Raw genomic sequence first — 25126 nt, forward strand, 5'->3', positions numbered from 1 at the left:
GACGCAAGCTCCGGATGTGAAGGAAATGGAGAATGCGTCTAAACCAACGCAAGACTTTCTCTACAAGTAATATATCGCGCGATTGATTGCTTTCGTACAGTTCCACATGCCGAACAGTGTGAATTTCATGTCTATCTTTGCTTAATAACTTTTCAAGACATTCTCGTAAGTGTTAAGCTGCTGGCATACTTGACACCCACCTAGATATTACCTTTTCAGTCATGCCTCTCTCATGGGACAGTCCACCATTTCTCTTCATTGCTCTCATTAAAACCTGCTCAATCGTTATATCAGACCATATGCTACTCCAAAAAATATATTTCCTGCGAATAGTGAAGTAACCGTCTCGTGTAAATAGCTGGAACTCATGAGGATCCATTTCATCCTTCAGCCACAAGATTCCTTGTAAATATAGATGTGCGTATTTGGCATACAAAAGATACCCAGCTACATGGAAGTACGGCAACATTTTCCGTGTGCAGTGAAGGTGAAGACTCCAGTCTCCAGTTCTTTCGGCACGAATGAAAGGACACATAATTTCTACAAGCTGAAAGTACACGGCAAAGAACTTAAAGGTACGGCTTATTCTGCATATTCGAATTGACGCACAAACTTCTCAGTGGCGTCTAATTCATTAAATATATAAAATGCAAAAATGAGCTCGCAAAGCACGAGCATAATAATGGCCTGACACCATACGTGAAATGGAGTTACTAGCATACACAAGACCAAAGTTCTTTCATGTCACTACTTTTTATTATATATACAACTGCTCCCATAAATGGCATTAATGTGTGGAAAATCCCAAGTGTAACAACCGCCGACGGTAATTCACCAGAATTTCTACATGCTGCTAATTGTCACATTATTTAGCATACAAAGGTTGATCGAACGTGACTATGCACGTTTTTGCTTGTTTCCTGCATATTCTTTACTGGCAAACATAAGCGCCAAGTATATAAGATTCATGCTTGTTGGCTGAAGATTGATAAAAGGTAGAATCACTACTTGAAATGTTTTTTAGTTACTGTTGTTGCTTGTCATCAGCTGCATAAATCCATACCAATTCGGGCAAGTTGCTCTTTTCAACAACTTGAGTATCATCCACGTTACATTGTACAGAAGTTGGTTTTGAGTTTGGACATTCATAACACGAAGGTGTCTTATATCTTCAATGATGAAACCCGAAAGTCCATTACCTTTGTGTGTATATGTTAAAAGTGGTATCTTCCATTCATTTTTTGACAGTGTACGTTCATTGAGCCGAGATGTTGCTCAATGATACGCGAGGGACAGAGTATTTACGGAAAACATTAGGAGGTATTCTCATACCAACAAGAATGACCAAGGAACCCGCTCCGTGTAATGGCATGCATTTAATATCCTGTAACTGTAAAAATAGCTGTGATCGTATGTGCGGTTGTCGGAAAGCAGGAATTGTGTGCTCTAATTTGTCAGTGTCGACGAATTGGATGTAAGAATGCACAACCAAATGATGAAGGCCATCGAGATGAACGAGATAACAATGATAATCTCATTGATTTCTAGTACGAGTAAAATATGTCTGAATGGACTAGTTACAAAAATGTTCTTAAAGTACATACTACATCTAATGTAAACATTTAAGTTTGATTTGAAGAATAATAGTAGGAAAACGGCATTCTTGTTATAAACACGACATTTAAAAACAAAATTACAATCAAATGACTATTGTAGTTGAGAGTGATTTTAAGTGTGTGAATTACGGTTTACTCCTGCAAAGCAGACTACCAATTTCTGTTACTTTCTAATACTGTCAATAAATAATTTTTGTGCTATATTTACGTGGGGTAAAACTATGTGTCATTAAAGCGTACTCCATTGAGAAAAATGTACGCTATTTTTAAAGTAAATTAATAATTATGATAGTGAAAACAGTGGTGCAGTTTTATTAACATACGATAATTGTCAGTGTTGCAAGTTTTAAACAATTTATATGAAAATCACGTTTTGTCCTCAAATTTTGGGTTTTGCGCTTCTTCCACAGTTGGCCTTGATTAGTATACGTGTTACTTCGTTCGAATTTAAGTTTCTTAAGATTTCCAATGATATATAACTCTTGGTCCTATGTAATAACAGAAGGTGACTAGAAACATGAAAGTGAATGTCACCTTATGCACTTTTGTATACAGAGGTCAGAAAGTAATATTGGTTATCATTTTTTTCCTCAGCTTGTATTGCACCAATTTGTATCATTGTTGGCTATGTTTGAGATAAATATCAAGGACATATGTTGATGTTGTTTTGTTGATGTGCAATAACTGTCAGTGTTACAAACTTCCCATAATTTCCGGAAATATACCTTTTTTTAAATAAAAAGCTACTTTCTTCTTCCTCTTCTTCTAGAAATTTAGCACGATGAGCATATATGTTATTTACTTAGATTCTCTGTCTTTCAAGCTTTCAAACAATATATGACCCATGGCTTTGTGATAATTAGAACGGTGATTAGAGGAATAAATGTAAAGGGTGACGTTTTCCATAAGTTCCTTGTCGTCGTCTAAATATGGCGGCCATTTTTCAAAATTGCGGGAAAAGCTACAGTGGGATTTTAGGGGACTTTTAGTATGTTATTCCTGACACATTCTTCTACTTCCATACCAATTTTCAGCTTGTTACTAATTTGTTCCTTTCTTGGCAGAAAAATGAGCTATCTTTACTGGACTAAATGTCTGAAGAGCTTCTTGAGTTCATTATGCAACATGGAGATAAGAGTATGTTCCCAAATACGTGGAACACCATTAAAAATAATGCTAACCAATTCTGTTTCAATTACTGACTATGAAATATCAGTCAGCAAATTGAAACTAATTCTTTCATACTTTTAAACATCCATAGGAACGTGATCTTGGTTAGTAAGTGTTGAAAGGAAAGGAGATGTAAAAGCAAACCTTTGAGAATGTTGCAGCTGTTGAGAGAAAAAAATAACGTAATTTATATGTAGGAAAATTACAATAATGTCACTCAAAAGTGAGATAATGTTTAATTTCTTCAATCGTTTTAAATGATTAGATTTTATAAATGATTGTAAACTGGATTGGATGATGAAGTTCAGTTCTCCTGAACTCATTATATTTACTCATATTTAACAAGGAAATAGAAATGAGGAAATTAAAATATAGGCGTTGAGGGATAGGGAAGGAAGGTAAGGGTACAAATTATCCACTTGTCTTAGGCGCTGTTAAAGCTAGATATGCCACTGTCCATATCTATTGTAATGTTTCAATTTACTTTTTATTTGTGACTTGGTGTGGATTAATCTATTCGACATGAATCTCGATGTATCCTCTGCCTTAGATATGTTTACGTTACAATCATGTAATCAAAAACTGAAATTTGAATTAACTCTGCGTTTGAAGTCTTTAAGAGACGCAGTCTAGATTCAGGAGATGAAAAATTAGTAGTGAATCGCTTCTGCTTTATAAATTGACCTAAAGTTACTACAAATTTAGAAGCTGTATTTGAAAGTTGAAAATTAAAAAAAGAAGTAGATAAAACTGGAATTCCCCACATCACGTGTGGATTACTTTTCAAAAGTTGGAGAACATGTTATATTCCTTCTATGCTTTATGTCAACAGCAAAGAATCGAACTACCATTCAATACTTACCGACGCCGTGAAATTGACTTTATCGCCATTCTCCTTCTATTATCCCACCTGTCTTTAGCAAAATAAACTTCTCCGTATGTGCCATAGCCAAGCAAGTCACTTATTTCATAACCTAAAATGAACAGTTAAGAGATAACTTCAAATTATTACTCACTACTCAGAGGTGTTTGTAAAGTACGAATTCAGTTAACTACCTTTTTTTAAATATTGCTTTATCCAATCATTTTGTTCTGTGAAGTATCGATTGGACTCATAAATTCACAAAGTTACGTAGTATAATATTCAGTTTACAAATTTACAACAACTTATAATGTTTCATACTCTCTTCTCGTTAGCAGCGTATCCAATGCATTCGCTATACCATACTGAAGTTCTGAGATAATTCTCAGAGTAAAAGAGAAAATAAATACCATTTGCACATCCTACACATAATTGTACTCTCTACTGGCAAGAAATTTGACATTGCTTAATTGAAACTTAGATGGAGCAAGGTTGGAGTAATATACCTACAAGATGCTGTAATGTTAAATTATCGGAAACTGGCCTTTGTGCCAGATCGAGCACAATTTGTGACACAAATGTTGTGAAATTTCACAAGGATCTTGTTTGTGTTCACAATTGTTGTTTATCGGTAGGAAGGAGCATTGTATACGTCACCTTTTGCATCTTCTCGGTATATAGGGCTACTAGAAACATCTCTGATTTGATGACTCATAGCTTCCCAGAGAATATCACTTCCTAGTTCCTGTATTTACTAACATGGTGTTCTCTTCAACTTCCTCCATCAACCATTGTCTAAGCTTCATCACCTGACTGAAAAACTGTTTGTTTCTCCTCTAAGAATAATGTAATTAGGTATTGAGTATTCGGCACATTCGTGAAGAATACATAGAATATTCATACCTCACAGAATGTTTACCAATCATATTTTAGGGTAAAATGTAGTATTTAGTGACTTAGTACCGATAATTACCAGAACCATAGACATAAAACTCACTTGCGTTAGCTACTGATCCACTAAGGAGCAAGTTGAGTTATACGTCTTAAACTCGTTTCGTGCACAAGTCATGTGAAATCATTACTGGTGACCAGTGGTGCCCACCCACCTCTCATGTCCATGACGCACCCCCCCTCAATTGCCTATCCGTAGGTGTTCTGCCATGAAAAAAAAAATCTTTTCGATTAATTTTTACACCCTCTCAAACATATTTATATAGATTTTTACCCCCCCCCCCAAATATTTCAATGACGCAGTTTGCGTCATAGCTCCCTCCTTGGGGGCACCCCTGCTGGTGACCGGAAAACAAGATATCGGGAAACTAACAACTGTGATCAAAAACGCTTAAACGTCTTTTATTGTTACTCATGAAGTGCTAGGCCCACGTTATCCAACGGGAGTACAATGGATATATCAGATGGAAAACCGGAGGGGGACTTTGAACCTGGTCGTATCTAGTTACGGTTAGTCGGTAGTATTATTCAAATTCTAGATATTATGTAGTACGGAAGGGCAGGAGAGGTCACGTAATTGTCACATGATGATACCGTAATGTGACATAGTAGGAGAAGTCGGGGCTACGTAAACAAAATGACAAATGAAAAGAAGATTACGTCTTGTGATGTCATAGACTGGATGCTAGCTGCCGTTGTAAAGATACAATTAAAGTTGCGCCGTCTTTCAATTTATTGGCAAATTTAACACTACAGCGTTGGTATCGTTTACTAAATGGAGTGATCTGGTATTTATGTGTGTTCAGGGTTGTCACTGACAAAACTACTCCGTCCTTTTTTGAATGGACAACACACTTCGTTTCATATTATATTGATATTGATTCCTCCCTATATACCTCCACGATCTACCTAAGTATGTAAGAAGGTGCAGTAATTTAACCCACAGGAACCGCACTACTGACCTCATTTCTACTCTTACCGAAATTCCAGTCCAGTCACTTATTAAAATGTTTGCTTCTCGAGTATACATGCTCAGAATCCAAAAAGTCTTCAAACTTACAATAAAACAAACGCATTATTAATCTACAAATACGTTTTTGTTAGGTTACCCGTGATAACACAAAAGTTAGGCTTTGTAATCCTTTCTTGATCATTCCTGGTGTTTATATATATATATATATATATATATATATATATATATATATATATATATATATATATATATATATATATATATATATATATATATATATATATATATACAGAGAGAGAGAGAGAGAGATGAAAACTAGCAACGCATAAAATCGGTAGTTCATGAATCGTGAGAGGAAGTAAAAATACTTAAAAGTAATGTTAATTTATTAAAGTTAAGAAAATATTTCCGGGTTAAAAAAGTTATACAAAATGAAATTAGTACTTACGATCCTCGAATTCAGAGCGACTGTGAATTCTTATCTGTTCTAGCCTTTCTACTACAGCTTGTCTGTCTTCATCCGTCATGATTCCTGTAATATAAGTCATTTTAAAATATAGCATTACTTAACAAGTTGAAATTATGAACAAATTACATGCATATATTGAAAAAAAAATTAGAAGTGAATCAAATGAAGATTGAAGATTTAAAGTGTCAATAACGAAGCACACTTTTATTCAAAAATCCTCATTAATGTTCCAATACAGTAATCAGAAGTCAACTGTTCAGGTCAGGCAACAGTATGTGATTGGACTGTTAAAGATGTGTAACAAAAAAGTTGGTGTCATGACATTCTCATTTGTAAGCAGCAAATGATTTCCTACTTATGTGCAAAGCTTTGAAGTTTATTATTATTATTATTATTATTATTATTATTATTATTATTATTATTATTATTATTATTATTATTATTATTATTATTAGTAGTAGTAGTAGTAGTAGTAGTAGTAGTAGTAGTAGTAGTAGTAGTAGTAGTAGTAGCTGTTGTTGTTGTTGTATCAAGGTCGTAACTTGTGGGAGGGCAGGGCGGTCAGCTGCCCTCGAAGGAAGCTTCCAGCCGTTTGAGGGGAACCCACTTTAAGACAAAATTTTCTTACTTCATATACGATACGAACATGAAATTATAAATGAAACATCAAACATGTTTACTACATTACATAAACAAAACAGCACACAAAAGGTAAATAAAACAAAAATGAATCGTGGGCCCATTTCAATAAGAAAATGTCTACTATAACGGGCCCTAGAAATAATGTTTATTCGTATTGCTTTGAGATTTGTCAATATTGTCCTCTTAATTAATTTGTCATTTTTTGGAAGTGGTCCAGAGGCGTAACTAACGGCCCCGCAGACCTTGCAGTGCGGAAGGGTCCATAGGCTCCGAGGAACCCATAAATAGTAAGAGAAAGATGGAAAGAGGGAGCCCAAGAATTAGAAAAACAACTTCTTCTAGGGGGCCATAATACACTATTAATGCTTGCCCCCCAGAAAAAATATCTTATTTACGCCTCTGATTATTATTATTATAATAATAATATTATTATTATTATTTAACTCTTGGATTGTGCGAATTCTTTGCCGTCTCAGAAGAACAGATCTATTCCATTTTAATTTTTTTCGTGTATAATTTATTCAGGCCACTGTAGATAAAAAAAAGCAATGGAGATCTAAAATAGAGGGGAAATAAAGAAAATCTAGATGTTCAAAGATAAGACATAATCTGAGAATTTTATACCTAAATCACTTTCGCATATTCAGGAGTTCCTCAGAAACGATTTCTTTAAAAAATTCTAGTATTTTAAAAATGACCCTAGTATTTCGAATGTTAAATAATTTCTTTTGATTTATACCTTGTACTTTCACTTGGTTGTTGATGTGTCTTTTATAGACCCTAATAACAACACAAGGCCAATGTCCCTATATTGTTGATATAAACTACCTTCAACGTTGAAATTATGAAGAAAAAACCTGAAATTACATGACAATGTTAAAGACTGTTGTTGTAGATAAGCATTTTCCATTTGTTATCCAATGCAGTTAGTCTGGAAACTAAATATTTAATATCCACGATTTAAGGCTGTATGTAATACCTTGCTACAAGAAAGAGCTACGTTGAGCAGTTGAAAAGTATCAAAAATATTTAGCTATTCCTACTCGAGCCACGCATATTCAACATTATAACATTTTATTTTCCCAATGCTTCCGTGTTTAATGTATAATTCCATTAATATTACCTGCAATTAAAGTAAACAACATTTATTTTTACATACTACCGACAGACTTCACTTCAATGGAGACTCTATTTGTCTTGTTGAAGAATTGTGTGCTACATTGATATTTATAAGTACGTTGACAATAGTTCGCTACACAAAGGGTTAGTCCTATCGAATCGGTCTAAATGGAGTAGCAAGACGTGAAGTTTATGATAGAAGACAGCAATTCTTCCAGTAGTCAAAGTAGGATTAAATCATAGTGATTGGTAGGGAACTTTCACATTAATTCCAGGCGTGGTAAGCGTAACTTTAACGGCTTGGTGACTGGGAAATAGAAAACAACTGGAAATTTCTTCGGAGTCCAGAGACAGAGTCAAAATAGAGTTCTGTAGCCAAACTATTCCCAAATTCATATCTCCCACAATGAATTGTATTGCAAAACGCTAAAACGAAGAAGTAACAATGCTGGAAATATGGCTGGAGGGGAAAAGACAATCAGGATTAAAAAGATTTAAGTAGGAATATGGAATGTGTATAACGTGTTATTGAAAATCAAACAAATTAAAGAAAATAATATTAATTTGTTAGTAGTTAATAAAATTAAATAAGAAGGTTGTTACAAAATAAGAAGCTAACGATTTAGAATGTCTTATAAACGCCAGAAAGATATGGTAGTGAAAGTAGAGTTTGTTGCTCATAGGGTTATGATGTTAAGATTAGAGAAAAAGAGAATGATAATAATGGTAGAGACAAACGATATGGCTACCGTTCAGCCAGCAGAAAAAGTAGAGGAAAATTATGAAAAAAAAAATAATAGAAGAACTAATATTCAGAGACAAGTAGTGCATTCATAATTGTAATGAAGATTTTAATGCAGTTAACAGGAAAGTAGGTGAAGATCTTGCCGTAGGCAAATGTTATTTAGACTTGTGAAGTAAAAGAAGAAGGGGGACTGATCAATTTCTGCAGAGAGAATTCACTAGTAATTGCAAACACTTGTATCAACCGACAAAGAGATTATATACACGATAATCCTTAAAAGATGGTCGGATATACAGTATCAAGTAGTTTATATAGTGTAATGATTGTGAAAAACTGTCAATAACATAAAGAGCTCAAAGACACTTTCTGCGGCTGACATTTTCTGTTAGTATAACGTAACTTTCTGCATGAATGGAAGTATCAAACTGAATATATATAAGGAAACTATTAAATAATAAGTTGGATATCAAGAAGCAGAAAAGTAAAGTATTGAGTAAGAACTTCATAAGTAAATTTGAAGAAAATTAGTCAACTGCAAAAAGCATATACTGGGTGTTTCAAAACAATACCGACAACGTTTGGGAGGTGATTCCTGACACCAAGATAAGACAAAAACTATAGATCAACTTGGGTGCACAAATCCTTCCTTTCGGAGTTATAGGCTGCCGAAAACATGAAAAATTAAAGTTTAAAGGTCCATAGCTCCAAAACTATGGGACTTTTCGTAGTCGAGTCAGTACTTCTCTTAGGAACTAATATGTGAGCTATTCAAAAATCCATGTTTCAGAATCCTAAGATACTCACGCAACAATTTTTATAGAGGGACTTTGACAACAGGCATACAATTTGAAGTACTCACCAACTACCTTTATAAAAATCATTGCGGAAGCACCGCAGGATTCCGAAACGTGGATATTTGGATAGGGAACATACTAGTTCCTAAATGAAGTCTTGACCCGACTTCGGTAGGTCCCATAGTTTTGGAGCTATGGACATTTAAAGTTCATATTTTCATGGTTTCGGCATCCTATAACTCCGAAAGGATGCATTTGTGCACCCAGGTTGGTATATACTTTTTGTCTTACCTTGACGTCAGGAATCACCTCCCAAACGTTGTCGAAGTTGTTTTGAAACACCATGTATATACATGTATTAATAGGCAGTGGAATCATATTAAAAGTTGCAAGAATCAGATTGCAAAAGAAATAGAAGTTATCACGAAAAGAAAACTACTAAGAAATCATAGATTACGGTTCAATTATTGTTGTTATCTTAATGTTTGTCGTAATTCATAAGTAAGGTTAGCAAATATAATTAAAATTGTGAGAAATATAGACAATTGACGAAATAAGGTATCTATTATTATAGTGATACTTAAAAGAGAATAAATAAGACTAACAGATGTAGTTTTAATTTGTATCAACAGACGTTGCCACAAAAATAGTTGTGATAAGATTACAACTTAACTTTTAAGATATTACTTTTGCACTTAGAGTGAAATATTCTATATTCCAAAGAAAAATATGGTCATCTCCTAATTTTCGTCCTATCAATGTTGAGCCAGACTGCTTCTAGCAATTTCTTGATAGATTGGAACATATGTACGTAGTTTTCCACATCCCAGAAGATAGAAAGATTTCCACATTGTTTAAAGTTATCAGAAATGAAACCTTTGAGTTTTACGTCCCACAGATATGCCGGCTAGGCTAAAGGAGACAGTGTTGATGAGAAATAAAAGAAATGGTAGAATGAAGAAAGTGGGAGGAAACGGGAGAATCCCGAGGAAACCCACGCACACAGTGTTTGTCCATCACAAAGTTCACTTGGCGCGGGCTGGGATCAAATCAGGGATTCCATGCACCAGAAGTGAGCGCTCTACCACTGAGCCACCGCGACCCCTACAGTTATCAGAATCATGGCATAGGTGCAATATCGGTTGGACACCTCTATCGACGAAAAATCATAACAAATTGTCAAGAAAGCGATGAAAAGTTACTATGCAACCAAGTTAATGTAGACTCTGAAAAATATCAGATTCATGCAATACAAATTGTTTGTTTGGGATTGCAGATGAAACAATACGTCATAAACAGTCAAATACCAGAAATTTAACGCTTCAGAAAGCTACAGATATTGTGCAAGCCATGGAAAGTATTGAGCATCAGTTGCTTTTGTATAAGTATTCAGTGACAGGGATCTCAGTTTTATTAAGCTCGTTAGGAATCGTAATTACGGTTACCGTACTAGACAAGGGCATAATTCCAGTTCATATTCAACAGATTCTCGTAAATCTACTGTGCAATGCCATTTTTGAAAATAAGAACACAAGAAAAGCGCACGTCTTGCGTACGGGAATATTTGCGTATGCTATGGAGTCATTTCGTGTTAGTATGTCAGTATGACACCTTCCAGTCACCTGAAAGCGAATAAGAGGCTTAGATAGCAAAGGAAACAGTATGGCACGAAAGTCTAGTCCAAAAGTCCATATTGGAAAATTAATATCTCATCTAATCTGACACATTTAGATGCAATGATCCTGCATAATACAAACGCTAAATTCTGCTCAGATGAATATGGCAACAATAGACTGACAGGCATTGTATATTTCAATGCAAATGAAACCGAGCAGCACTAAATGTACAAAAAGAAGGTAGAATGTAGTCATACAGGGACTGATGAGACAGTGGGATTTTCAAAAAGGCAATTAGCTTATAAGGATTCAGTTTTACATCACTTTCCAAGTAGTAAGTGGATGACAATATCAAAGCAATCTCGCAAGAGTACGAAACCAATATTATTTAGGAGGTTGAGACAAGAAACAAAATAGCAAGTCCAAAGATATTAGTTTACCACTAATAGGAAAAGTGAGCAGAAAGGAACCCAGTTCACAGACAAAGGGAGAAGTGAAAATAACAGCGACCAAGAACAGAAGACACGGTATATTCAACAATTCGATCACAACCTAATTTTCGACAAGCTGATAAAGTGGCAAAACGAGATGCAGGTGCCGATAGAGTACCTGTTATCTGTAAAAGGTGAAGATGAAGAGAAAGAAGAATAATTCATTACACACTTCATGGATGTGTTACGACGGCCCTTTCAAGAACCACTGTGGACATTAAGTGATACTCCCATTAAAAGGTTCTTTCCAGAGACACTTTGTTCCTAGTGCAAAGAGGTCCGGCTCCGGCCGTTTTCAGAGATACTTGGTTACTAGTGCAAAGAATTTTGGCTCCGGCTCTTTTCAGAGACACTTGGTTACTAGTGCAGAGAATTCCGGCTCCGGCCCTTTTCAGAGACACTTGGTTACTAGACCAAACGAAGCCCGGCTCTGACTCTTTTCAGAGCCAATCCCAGTTAAATCAGAACAAACGCTAGATGGCCGCCCACGTTCAGAGCAACGCCTCCAGCGTATCAAACTCAAGTGGTACCTCCCCCCAACCAGAAGCACCAACCCCCGCAAGCAAAGAACCACAACCAGCACACAGGACTCACATCAAGCTCACAGTATCCAACTAGGCCAACCAAGCTTCCGTGACGAGGCAGCAGTGCACCAGCCACCATCAACCGAAGACAACACAGTCGACATGTCCGACCTAGCATCCGACACCGACCTAGACACATCAGAGGATCGTAGCTCCGAGGGGGAGTTCCAGAAACCAAAGAAGGAACGCCGTGCTCGAGAGACCAAAGGAGTGAATTACCTCATCGAGTTTCGCAACAAATTCGCATCCCTAGAAAGCATTGATACTAGCAATGGACATGAACCCTCACCCATGGAGCCAAATCCCTCCCCCCAACAAGATGCAGACCAGCGATACCCAGCGAAGTACGTTCTACCTCTGTATATTTACGGAATAGTGAGAAGAATGACATTCATCAAGACCATCTCAGCAACCTGCTCCATCCCGCCAAAAGTCCTCAACTCCAGCCAGTGCGTCAAAATTCATTGCCGGAGCATGGCAGACTTCAGGCAAATCCAAGCGTACTGCAACACAACAGCAGTACGAATTCGCCACCGAACTCCCAAAGCCAACCAGACCCATGAAGGTGGTCATACGAAAGTTGCCAATGAATACTGACCCCCCAGGACATCATGAATGACCTAAAAGCTCTGCAATACCCAGTCACTTCCGTTACGCAAATGAGGGGCAGGGCTGGACAGGATGGAACTCGCCCATTGTTCCCCCTATTCCTTGTTGCAATGGACAAACATCTAGACAACAAAGACATATTCGAGATGAAGTACCTGCTTAACTGCAGAGTAGAAGTAGAAAACTACAGAGGGCAGGAAATACTACAGTCCTTCCGCTGCCAGAGAGTAGGGCATTCACAGAGAACATGCAGAGCGGCACCGCGCTGTGTGAAGTGTGAGAATTCCCACCTCACATCAGAATGTTCAAAGAAAAAGATAGACAACAGGCGAAGTGCGTCAATTGCAGAGGAGACCACCCAACCAACTATAAAGAATGCCCTATCCTGAAAGCAGCAAAAAACAAAAGGACGCAACATGAAACACAGGACAATTCCTCAGACAACGCAGACAAGAAGCCACCTTACAAGAAAACTAACAACAGCCCAGCAGAGCCACCATCCAAGCAGACACAGCAAGATAGACAACACGACACCACCAACAAGAAATCCACCAGCCGCTCTACACGCCCCGAAGCAGATACAGAAGACACCGCCGCTAACAGCCCAACATCCCTTGTTGCCACCGTCAAGGACATCATGGACCTCCTCCAAGGGCTCAACCTTAAGAAGTTCCTGGACAGAATCAAGACAGGTCTACGGAAGATGCAAGATGCCCGTGATTCAGCGGCCAAGTTCACTATCATGTTTGAGATAGTCGCCTCACTCCTCGACGATGGCAGCCAATAAGAGAAAGAATGTAGCACGCGACTTCCGGGTCATACATTGGAATGCGGACGGGATTCGCCAGTAAAAGCCCAACCTGGAGGTCTTCCTACTGCGCCAGCGTGTGGACATCTGTGGACAACTATATCTTCCACCGAACTGACCGTCCAGGACCAAAAGGCGGTATATGGATCCTCATTAAAACTTCGATTCCCCACGAACCCCTTCCTCTCCCCAACCTTCACTTCCTCGAGGGAACGGTAATCATTCTGCACTCTCCAGACGGACCAGTCCACGTCATCGCTGCCTACAGACCACCGTTAGCAAGACTGGAAGCACAAGACCTGAGGAACCTACGGAGGCTTGGACATCGGGTACTCATAGGGGGCGATCTTAATTTCAAGCACCCCCTGTGAAACTCTAAAGTTTTCAACGCCAACGGAAACATACTTTTCCGGGCACTTAATCGGATAGATCTAACACCAGCAGCACCTGTTGAGCCTACGCACTATCCCAAAAATGGCGGCAAACCTGATGTCCTTGACATGATCCTGACGTCAAACCTGGCACTCTTGGATGGACCACACTCCATAATCGCCTTGGCTTCGCACCATGTACCGGTACTGCAGACCATCTCAATCAAGCATCAACTCTCCGCCCGAAGGCTTCCAACCATCACCACTACGGACTGGGACAACTACCGCCAGCTCCTGACAGAACTTGTGGACACAAGGACACCAGTCACTACGCCGGAGGAAATCGAAGATCGCAGTTGCCAACCTCACTGCCTCCATAAGATCAGCATACAGGCTAGCATCTACAACAACCACACAGCACGAGACCAACAACTCCGAGGAATTGCGTACCACTGCGCTCATTCAACTCGAACGATGGGCAAGAAAGCAGTGGCAACGCACCAGGCATCACAGATTCAAAACGTTGTGGAACAGCCTCACCACCAGGGTGCGTAAACATCTGCAAAGGCTAAAAATTCAAAAATGGGAGGACAAACTCCAAACCATGGAGTCACCCAACCAGGAGTTCTGGCGCCTAGTGGCTCAAGACCGTGCAGCGGCTCCAGATCATACCCCTGCAGGGACCGCAAGGATTCCTGCACGATCCAGAAGAACAGGCGGAACTATTTGCAGGCACACTAGAAGAAACGTTGCAGCAGAACGACACTCAGCCAGACTCCCGCATACTCCGAGATGTCCACCACAGCATGGAGCACACACAACTAGAAGACCCGCTACCACCGAATGCGTTCACAACGCCACGGGAGATCAGGGCAGTTCTTAGGACGATCCATCCTGGCAAGGCCCCTGGAATTGACCGCATACCTCCGTCAGCGCTGAGAGCAGCTCCAAGAAAAGCAATCGTACTGCTGTGTCGCATCTACAACGGTATACTACGTACAGGACAGTTCCCAATGATCTGGAAGGAAGCGAACATAGTGATGATCCCGAAGCCGGGCACAATACGGACCAATCCTAACAACTACCGCCCAATCAGCCTTCTATCGCAGGATAGCAAAGCATTCGAAAGAATACTCCAGCGAAGGCTGCAACAGCACATCTCAGATCATAAACTAATCCCGGACCACCAGTTCGGATTCCGACCGGGACACAGTGCCGAGCAACAGCTGGTCAGAGTAGCAGAGATAATCACAGCACGGTTCAACGAGGGCGGCCACACCTTGGGACTATTCCTCGACATGGAAAAGGCATTCGATAAGGTGTGGCACGCAGGGCTCATTCACAAGTTGATTCAACAGGAATTTCCGCAATACCAAATACGAATCATCAGATCCTACCTGGAAGACCGAAGATTCAGAGTATCATTGAACGGAAGCACAACAGAGCCAAGGACTGCAAGGGCAGGAGTACCTCAAGGCTCCTGCATATCCCATTTCCTGTACGCAGTATACACAGCCGACATCCCCACAACACCGAACACAACGATCGCCACATTTGCCGACGACACTGCAGTATTCGCAAATCTCAGGTACGCAACGTTGTACCTCCAGAGACACATCGACAACCTGGAGACATGGACCAAGTACTGGCGCATTAAGACCAAATGCGAGGAAAGCAGCTGTGGTGGACTTCACCAGGAACAGGAAGCGGAGAGAAATAAACCTCACAATGGGAGGAACGGCACTCACAACCACAGACACGGCGAAATACCTGGGAATACACCTGGATAGACGACTCACATTTGCAACCCACCTGCAGATCACCACCAAAAAGGCACTACAGCGCTTCACGGCACTGCTCCCAATGCTACTCGTAGCCTCGCTGTCTCAGAACATCAAGAGGCACATCTATACGATGTCTATAAGGCCAATACTGTTATACTGACATAATGCCTGGCAACACACATACAGAACACACCTACGTCCTCTGCAGGTCTTACAAAGCAAGGCGATCAGGACAATCACCGGCCACTCCAGGGACACGCGAATAGCTCAGCTGCACGAAGATCTGGACCTCCCGCTACTAGAGGAAGTACGACGAAACCAAGCCACAAAGTTCTCGAGGAAGAAAGAAATTTCCACCAACCTAACAGTAAGAGCCATAGGAACGACAAACCCACGAAGAAGACTCTACAGAATGCCAAGCCCCCCGTGAGAAGGACGTAAAGCAACCAAACAGCCACTGGGAAAAACAAATCAGGGCGCAACAGTAGCGATTCCACCACAACAACAAACGACTGCATACAAAGCCAAGGAAAGATACACAACATATGGAAGGCAGGGGCACAATAGCCCGATACTTCAAGAAAACAAAACCCGCGATGACAAGTCTGAAGTCTGAAGTCTGATGGCAGTTTATGAAATTCCTATGAATAAAAGCAACAAATCATTTTTAAAACAAGTCTTCTTGTTCTTGTTGTTTGGAGTTTTATATAATAACGACAATGCAAAGGGGGTGAGTGCTGGAAAGGAAAGTCTGGCGCATAGTTCAAAAAATGCACACAAACCTTACATATAATTGACTGAGAGATAGTCTATGCAAGTAATATATGATTAATTCAATGATTTTTAGAACCTTTTGTTTTCTAGCCATAATTTGAGATGGAATGATATAGCTGTAGACTTCAAATATATGCACCTGTTTCAGGTGAATCATAGTGGAACAAGTTACCTATTATAAAGGTGATATTATAGAACAAGCTTAGTGCATAGTGTTTCGTTCTAGAAATGTCCTTGATTTATCTACGGTTACTAGGTGAAATCTCTCCTTTTTATTTAATTGCATTTTCAATTGTGTTTTTCTCCTTATTTGACTTCTTATTCATTATTTATTTGTGATATTTTGAGTGATTAATATTTTATGGTGGTGTTTTTCATTAGCTAAGATTGAGGACATTAATATTAATAACTTTAAAGAGAGAAACATGATCACCCAAAATACCTTACAAAATGAATCATCTTTTAGTAATGACTAGCAGCGTTCACCCCGCTTCGCTGGGGTCACCCCGGAACGCAATAAACCTTGTTAATTAGATAATTTTTACTTTTTCGCTTTCAAGTGATATGATAAAAACCATAGTAGATTGCAGTAAATGTTAACATTATATCGCCTGTCATTTATGTTAACCCGCCGAGTGACACGGTCATGCGGGTTGCATATAAATACGTTTATTTTACCTATGATGAACTAACAAAGGATTTGTACGTTATGGACACTTGAATGGTCAATTATCTCAAGACACTGGTAATTGAAAATTAAAGTGATATGATAAAAACCATCTAGGGTCCAAATCCTAATAACCCCCCAAAAATGAAAGAAATTGGTTCAGCCGTATTAGCGTGATGAGGGAACAAAGGATTTGTGCGTTCTCTTTTATATATAAGATTGTGTTGATATTTCAGTAAGTGATATCCACTAGAACGAAAGATATAAGGACATTTTTCTAAATAAAGACATTAATGTTATGCAGTTAACTAGCTAACTAACTCTATAGGCTATGGAACCAGGGGGTTCAATGCCGCATTCACAAAAGCTCTTCATCGACTTCTATCCTTAGCCAACTAGATCTAGTTTCTATGTTATGCAGTTAGGAAAAAGGAAATACCACCCCAATCATCTGACGCCATATTACATATTTTTAAAAATCTCAAAAGGACGACATAGATTTCCAGCACATAAGGCATGTTAATAGGAAATTGCTATTTGTGGATATACCAGCTATATAATCCATTAAAAATATTGATAGAAACTTATTAAAAATAAAATTCCGCTCTATGTAAAAGCCAGTCAACTTCTTGAACACAATATTTTAAGTCAAAATCAATCAATCCCTTATCATTTCATTTTCTTTACAGGGATCATCAAAAGTGTTGAAAGTGATATTACCATGAATGATCTTTCTAAATAAAATACAATGTGAAGTTCAACTGACTTCAGGTCGAAGAATTTTTCGGAAAGACACTAATAATGAATTGAAACCCACTACAACAGTTATGTATTAATTAACAATCTTTGCGTTTTGACGTGAAATTATATTATAAGAAATGTTATGACCTATATTCCTTTAGTTCATCAATGCTTATTTGGATGTTTCAAATACAGTCATCTTAAAAGGAGTTATAGGCTTGTATGTAGAATGTGGTGGAGCTCATCATCGTGACATTTGTAATAACTCTATCAAGTGTATTAATTGTGAGGATACTCATACAGCAGATTTCAAGAGATGCCCACAAAGACTAGCATAAGAACAATTCATGAATCTCATGACTCGGGAAAAAGACATCATTTAATGAATTCAGTATCCTTATCAAAAAAGTCAAAGAGCAGTCAGATGCTATTTATCAATTTCAGGGAAAATCGTCACCCGAGGTATTAGATGCAAGATCATATCCGGAATCACGATTTTTGAAATCATACGCAAACGTACCTCATATGATCATATACCTCTTTTAGTAATTCAAAAATGGATTCTCCAGCCTCCCCTCCAGGTGGAAAAAGAGGGAGTCAGTACGATGAGAAAGTTTCAAGTGCATATATTGAAGAAATTACCGCTGATGATAGGAAACCTAGGATCAAGCTGTATAGATTTTCACAATTGTCTTCATTTTCTCAAGGTAAGATTATAGACTTCTCCGAACAACCTCGAAGGACAATTAAGACCACTTTTAAATAAAATTGATGATTCCTCTAATTGGCGAAGAAAGTTGTCTAAAGGCCATACACTTGTTTTACACAATAGAATAAGATTCCTTCCACGAATAATTAGAAGAAGGTCGGAATATTGGATAAGTCCATTCCCTCTACCACATCTCTTCCTTATACTAGAACTTTTCCAATAGTTTCAGTTAATTATATTAGAGTGCGGAATTTTAAAAGGAATGTTATGTTTACTTTATGTTTCTTGTAACATAATTACATCAGGTAAAAGATTACAATTGAATGTTGCAAGTAATGCTCTTTTCTACCGTTCTAAACATAACTGTAGAAGATTTAACAAATATATAATTGCGTAATTAGCATTTTTAGTTTATGGAAAGTCATTTTTATACTTCTGAAAAAAGTAGTATTACGTTGTCCTATAGCTTCCTTTTGTCTTTCTTTTATTCTAAATTTGTATTAATCAGTTTGATTGCAATAAGTTTTTTAACCCGCGGTGGCTCAGTGGTAGAGCGTTCACCTCTGGTGCTTGGGGTCCCGGGTTCGATCCCGGCCCGCGCCAAGTGAACTTTGTGGTGGACAAACACCGTGTGCGTGGGTTTTCTCGGGGTTCTTCCGTTTCATCCCACTTTCTTCATTTCACCATTTCATTCATCACTCATCATCACCGTCTTCTTTAGCCTAACCGGCATAACCGTGGGACGTAAAACTCAGAGATTTCATTTTCATTTCATGCAATAAGTTTTTAAAGAATTTCTTTCCATGATTGAATGACGTTGAAGACTATCTCCATTATTTTTTCTTATTGAAGGTATTGTATTGTTGATTGTCATTTCCGCAATTCTTCATTGCTTGTTATGTTCTTTGGGGGTTTTCTTTTATTCATTTTTTCTACATTCCTCGTTCTTAGGGTTTTCAGCACCTTTTCCTCCTGAGGTCAAGGTTGAAGATTGGGAAATGCTAAAGGTCCTAGTATTAGGATCAAATTCATTAGGGGATGTCAGTTCAATTCCCATTAACTTAGTGGTATTAGTATTCTGCATTTTGCCCTGGAACATCCCTGGAAGGAAAGTAGAAGTATTTTCTGTTCTTAAATGGTGATCGTCTTTAAGTATATTGGCATATTGAATATGTTTGAGAAAGCAGTTCCGAAATTTCACTTCCAAAGAAGTATTGATATTTGACCGTGAAAACAAAATAAACTCATAAGTTTTAAATGATGTTTTATTTACGGCCTTCATTTCCATGATTCTTTTCTGTTCTTTCTCCGCTCCAGACATTCTATTAAATTTGCATCATGTTGGAGTTGACAGAGGAAGCATTTTACTGGTTGGTTACAAAACTTAGTTTTATGTCGTGATCCACAATTTTTACAAATATTAGTTTCAAATTTACAGTTTGGATCTACACGCCCATATTTGAAACGATTACTATGTATCTTATTGGTGGTATGAAAGTTTCTACGGTAAACACATGTAATATAGCTTAATATCTCTATGTAAAGTTTAAGCATGAAAGGTTAAAATTACAATTCTAGTTGATTTTTCTGTCCATTTCAATCCTTATAAATTCTATGTGCTGACGTCACTTGAACGCCACTGTTAATATCACTCAGCAAGTAATCCATAGATATTTTCGTATTCACGTCCCTAATTACGGCAGTTGAAAAAGTTCATCATTTGGTATAATAAATACTTTCCATTAATTAATATTGAGATTTTGTTGTCCAGAAAATTATTCGCCTCCTGGCCTGTTCGGAACTGTCTTTTATTTAGGTTGCTGCTAATAAGGAAGTAAGTATCAATCTGGTATTTCGGCTAAAACTGGTTTTCTACTTACAACCATTACGAGATTTTTCTCTATATCTTCTATTTTTCGACTTTAAGAACTTAAAGTAGAAAGGGTTGTGAATTTCTTGATATTGCTTTTTCTAATTGATGAAAACCAGGGCTAACCTTTCGCAGATGGATTACATGCTCATGAATCTGTTTTCAACGTTGTATCACCATTTGTTATTATTTTAATATATCTTATCAAGAATTACTCATCTTTATTTCCGTCATTCACTATTAACTGTTAATGACAAATATACACTGCTCCACAAAACTTAAGCAACTCGAAGAAAGTGGCAGAAAATACAACGACACGAACACTGAACCAAGTATAATGAACAACCAGAGGGTCCAGATGCACAATGCAGCACAAGTGCAGACGAACAATACAGTTAGGATATACAGAGTGACCAAAAAGTTCAGCACAACGATACCTCAACAGGTGAAGCTGGATTGTGCGAGGACATAGGCAGTCAATATGGCGTGTAACCACCACGAACAGCTATACAGGCACGACATCTGGCCTCCATGCTGCAAATCAGAGTGTTGATCAAGTCTTGCGGCAGATGGCGCCACTCCTCGAGGAGAGCTGTTTGCAGATCAGGGAGGGTGCGTGCTGGTGGACTGCGCTGCGCTATTCCCCGCCTAAGAGCATCACACACATGCTCGATGGGTTTCAAGTCCGGCGAATATGCAGGCCATGCAATACGCGTAATGTTTCTGCACTCCAGATACTCGGACACAAGATGTGCACGGTGTGGGCGGGCATTGTCATTCATGAATAGGAAGTCTGGGCCAAATGCTCCGCGGAAATTGCGCACATGTGTATTGAGAATTTCATCCCGGTACCGTTGTGCTGTCAAAGTGCCATGCTACACAATATGGAGGTCCGTTTTCCCATCCAGCATAATTCCACTCCACACCATAATGGAACCACCGCCATAGGACGGCCATTCAGCAATGAAGTTTGGATGATAGCGTGTTCCTGGCTCTCTCCACACTAAAGTTCGACCAGAATAAGACGACAGGCTGAACCTCGACTCATCGGAGAACATGACACGCCCCCACTGGTGTTCCCCCCACGCAACATGTTCCTGACACCATGTGTAACGCGCACGTTTGTGCTCCAGTTTCAATGGCACACACAGCACAGGCCTTCTTGCATACAGTCCTGCTCTATTGAGCCGCCAACGAACAGTTTCACGACTCACGCGTTGTCCTGTAGCCTGAAACAACTCATTGGCCAGTTGAGAGCACGAAGCTTGACGGTTACGTTTGGCAGCAATTGTGAGAAATCGGTCATCGACGGCCGACGTCTTCTTCGGACGGCCTCTTCCATGACGTCTATTGACTTCACCTCCATTTTGGAAGCGACTCCACAGCCTCGACACAATTTTTTGTTCACGTTGAATTCCTGCGCCATTTCCACTTGCGATCGGACCAATTCCAATCGACCAATTATTCGCCCGCGGTCAAAGACACTCAAATGTCGTCTACCAGCCATTGCAAGGTGTGTACCCCACACAAGAACCACTAACTCAATGCTTGGAGCCTCGGACACTACTGGGCTGTGGTGTACGCCTCATAACATAATTTGTTCACCGCGCTTGCAACGGTGCTGATTATGATATAAAGTGGGTGCTCGCCTTGCTTGTGTGTCTCTGTGTATGTGCATGTCACTAACCAGTGTTGAATGGGCCCCACACGTCACTTATACCACGTTCTCTCGGGTTGCTTAAGTTTTGTGGAGCAGTGTATTTTGTATTTTCATGCTCTCTTTGCTCTTCAATATATATATATATATTCATCTATGTTGCATTACTGCGCAAAATTAACACCTTTCAAGTGTTAAGTGTTGGAAACTACGCACTATTAAGAAATAACGAAAACAATGAATCCTCAACTTCTCATGTTTCCATCCAGCACTATAAATAACTCTACTTCAGTATTATGTAAATAAAAATATAGAGGAATTGGGGCGAGTTCCCTATCAAATATAAATCCTCTGGACATCAAGAATTACAAAATGCATACGAAAATATTCTTTCCCGCACTAGCTTGCCACACAAGGCAATATATTAATGAAATATGAATTTCCCCTAGCGAGAAATATACTTCTACTGCCATATATACTGTCTGTTAAGAGAAGAGTTGCATTAATGGATGCAGATTGACTTTAGGGGAGCTGAGTGTAACTACAGTATGTGCACATATGACATAAAAACTGTAGTGCATAAAACACGAATTAACTTAAAATACAGATAAACTTATGCTAGGTGCCCACAAAAATAGTATTATCTAACTGAGTCAGGGCAGGAGTGCAGCAAGAGAAACGAACGGCAGCAAGGAGTTGCATCCGTATGGAGCTGGTCAGCGACGTTGTGTAGTCACATAAACGAAAATTGGGGCAAAGCACTTTCTATGGCATAAAAGCAAATGCCCTGGATATGGTACAGCTTTGCGACACTTCTATGATCACTTTGTTCACTGCTTCCACCTAGCACTTCACTTCATTATGTCTTTCTTATGGAATTCCATATTGTGAAAAACACAATTCCTATTTCATACTTCTACCTTATAATCGTACGTGTAAAAGGCAAGATCCTGATATATTTTGATTACTTATACAATCTTATTGTGAAATTTAACAATATATTTCTTCCGCGAATTTTACAAATTTATGTCTCTATGCAACTCCCTTTAATTAGTTTCCTCTCGACCTTCCTGCATTTTTCCTCATACTGTAGCATAGGCCTACATGTCCTCTTTTAGTTAACAAAAACATCGGGTTTGAATCACTGCCGCATTATGCCCTAACGCATGTTTTCCTAATATCGTACCAATACGCAAATTTATATACCGGTAGTCCAGAATTTCACTTCTTTTTCTCCCTAACCAATCACTCTACACTGATGACCATTATTCCCTGTTTTGTTACTCTCATCATGACATTGCGTCTGCTTCTGTTCAATTTTTCGAAAACTTCGTATTTCGGGGCCGCCATCTACGACATTTAACCCAAAACCAGCATTTTCATTAAAGGAACACTTCTTACTGTTGTCTATAATCATATTAACTACCCTTGTTTCTATAAAGTTTAGTTGTCATTTCAATATTCGGGTTAAGTTCCAAAGTTGGTCGTCCGTTTCTAGCAAAATTTTGAAAATTTACCGGGAAGAAATGAGTAATTTGCTTGTTTGTGTGCTTGACAATGTATAAGGAGAGCGAAAGCTATGATTATTTTCTTATATAAGCGGTTCTAAACTTGGAACTATTTGACAAGGGGAGAGAACTATTTGGCGCAAGGTTTCTGCATTGTAGGATTATGGAAATGTAATGAGCATTTGTTTTATAAACATGGCTGGTGATAATCCGGAAAATCTATTAAAAATAAGTAAAACTCATGGCTTAATAAATCTAAAAATAAATTGCAGAAAATGTGGTAAGCAAATAATGTAAAGAAATGTGGAGAAAGTTACAATTTTCAATGTAGCGGTAAGTAACATAACGGTAAGTAACATAATAAACATGGCGGGAAAGTTCTAGAGCTCAGGTTCCCCTTCCCATTTAGCTGTAATAATGACAGAAAATAACGTGCCCTGAGGTTCTAACCCTACTTCACTCGCTGACGCTCGCTCGGCAATACTGTGTGAATTTAATATTAAACTTTGGTATAAATGCCCAATATTGAGTGTACTTGGACTATATTCTTGTTTCTTTTTTTAACGGCATTTATAATTATATTGCTTGCCGTTTTCTTTCCGTTCCTTTATTTGCCATTTATTCCTTTATAAGCACATGTGTTCTAAAGTAAAAATGCATGCATAACTTATTAAATACGCAATCTTCCTACTTAACCTAAAAACTATTATTTGCACTTCTAAAAAAATAAAGAAACACAAAAAGGCGTGGAGTTATATTATACGGATCCATAGTATAAGTAGTAGTAGTAGTAAAATAGACGTAGTAGTAGTAGTAGTAGTAGTAGGAACGGGTTAGGTGGCCCGCAGGGTTGGTTGGGTTCTCTTCTCGACGTGAAATGGGCAAATTAAAGACTTGTCCAGATTTTTCTGTACATTTTACAATCCATGAGTCCGTATAGTAAAACTACACCCAAAAAGGAATTATCTCACCAGCTTATATGATTATGCAATTAGAATATACTCCAAAGCTGTAAAGAATGTTCTAGAACAATATATTTGACTTTACAGTGAATTAATACGTAGAATTCATCTATTACTATTAGGCTCTAGTCTTATTCTTCGTATATGCTTCTCACTACTATATATAGTTTACATCACTTTCTATCTCAATAACTCATTTTATTCTTTAAATTAATTATTGGTTTCATTATTCACTTTGTCGAACTGCATGCGATATCACTTACACAAAACGCCGCAATTATTATTCCAAGAATAATATCAATTCGCTTTCTCAACTCTTTGAGTGGAAACTACATTTTAATATTTTTAATTTCTTCTTCTTTGAAGTTAAGCAATAATTATGAGCAATGGCAAGCATTTTTGCCGATCCCAAACGTTTCAGTATTCGCGCACTACCCTGTATTATTTTTGCGCGCTACCCTAGGCAGCTAGTCATTTGTAATGTGTACATTCTGTAAACTGTACACAAAAAATTGAGCAAGTCTTTAATTTGCGTATTTGATGTCGAGAATAGAATCCAACCAACCCCTGCTTCTAACCGTTCCTACTACTACTACAATTACTATTATTATTACTATTACTAGTAGTACTACTA

At 38.4% G+C, this 25126-nt stretch overlaps 1 protein-coding gene across 1 annotated transcript; it reads right to left on the minus strand.

Moving 5' to 3' along the window:
- Positions 1–1024: 1024 nt before the first annotated feature.
- On the minus strand, positions 1025–24840 carry LOC145682098 (uncharacterized). The gene is made up of 4 exons (XM_081753693.1): positions 24756–24840; positions 6021–6104; positions 3649–3760; positions 1025–1169 (listed from the first exon to the last, which is right to left on the minus strand). Exons 2-4 carry the CDS (start codon positions 6097–6099, stop codon positions 1025–1027), a joined length of 336 nt encoding a protein of 111 aa, XP_081609819.1. The 5' UTR covers positions 6100–6104; positions 24756–24840.
- Between the last annotated feature and the right edge of the window lie 286 nt (positions 24841–25126).

This window comes from Thermobia domestica, chromosome 3, assembly GCF_964235325.1.
Source record: "Thermobia domestica chromosome 3, izTheDome1.hap1.1, whole genome shotgun sequence".
Lineage (NCBI taxonomy): Eukaryota > Metazoa > Arthropoda > Insecta > Zygentoma > Lepismatidae > Thermobia > Thermobia domestica.

Bases quoted from the DNA above. Each gene is read 5' to 3' on its own strand.
- LOC145682098 (XM_081753693.1), bottom strand. From the start codon at position 6,099: ATGACGGATGAAGACAGACAAGCTGTAGTAGAAAGGCTAGAACAGATA. The intron at 3,761-6,020 runs GTAAGTACTAAT...TGTTCATTTTAG, and splicing joins TCGCTCTGAATTCGAGGATC to GTTATGAAATAAGTGACTTG. The intron at 1,170-3,648 runs GTAAGTATTGAA...TCATCATTGAAG, and splicing joins AAGTCAATTTCACGGCGTCG to ATATAAGACACCTTCGTGTT.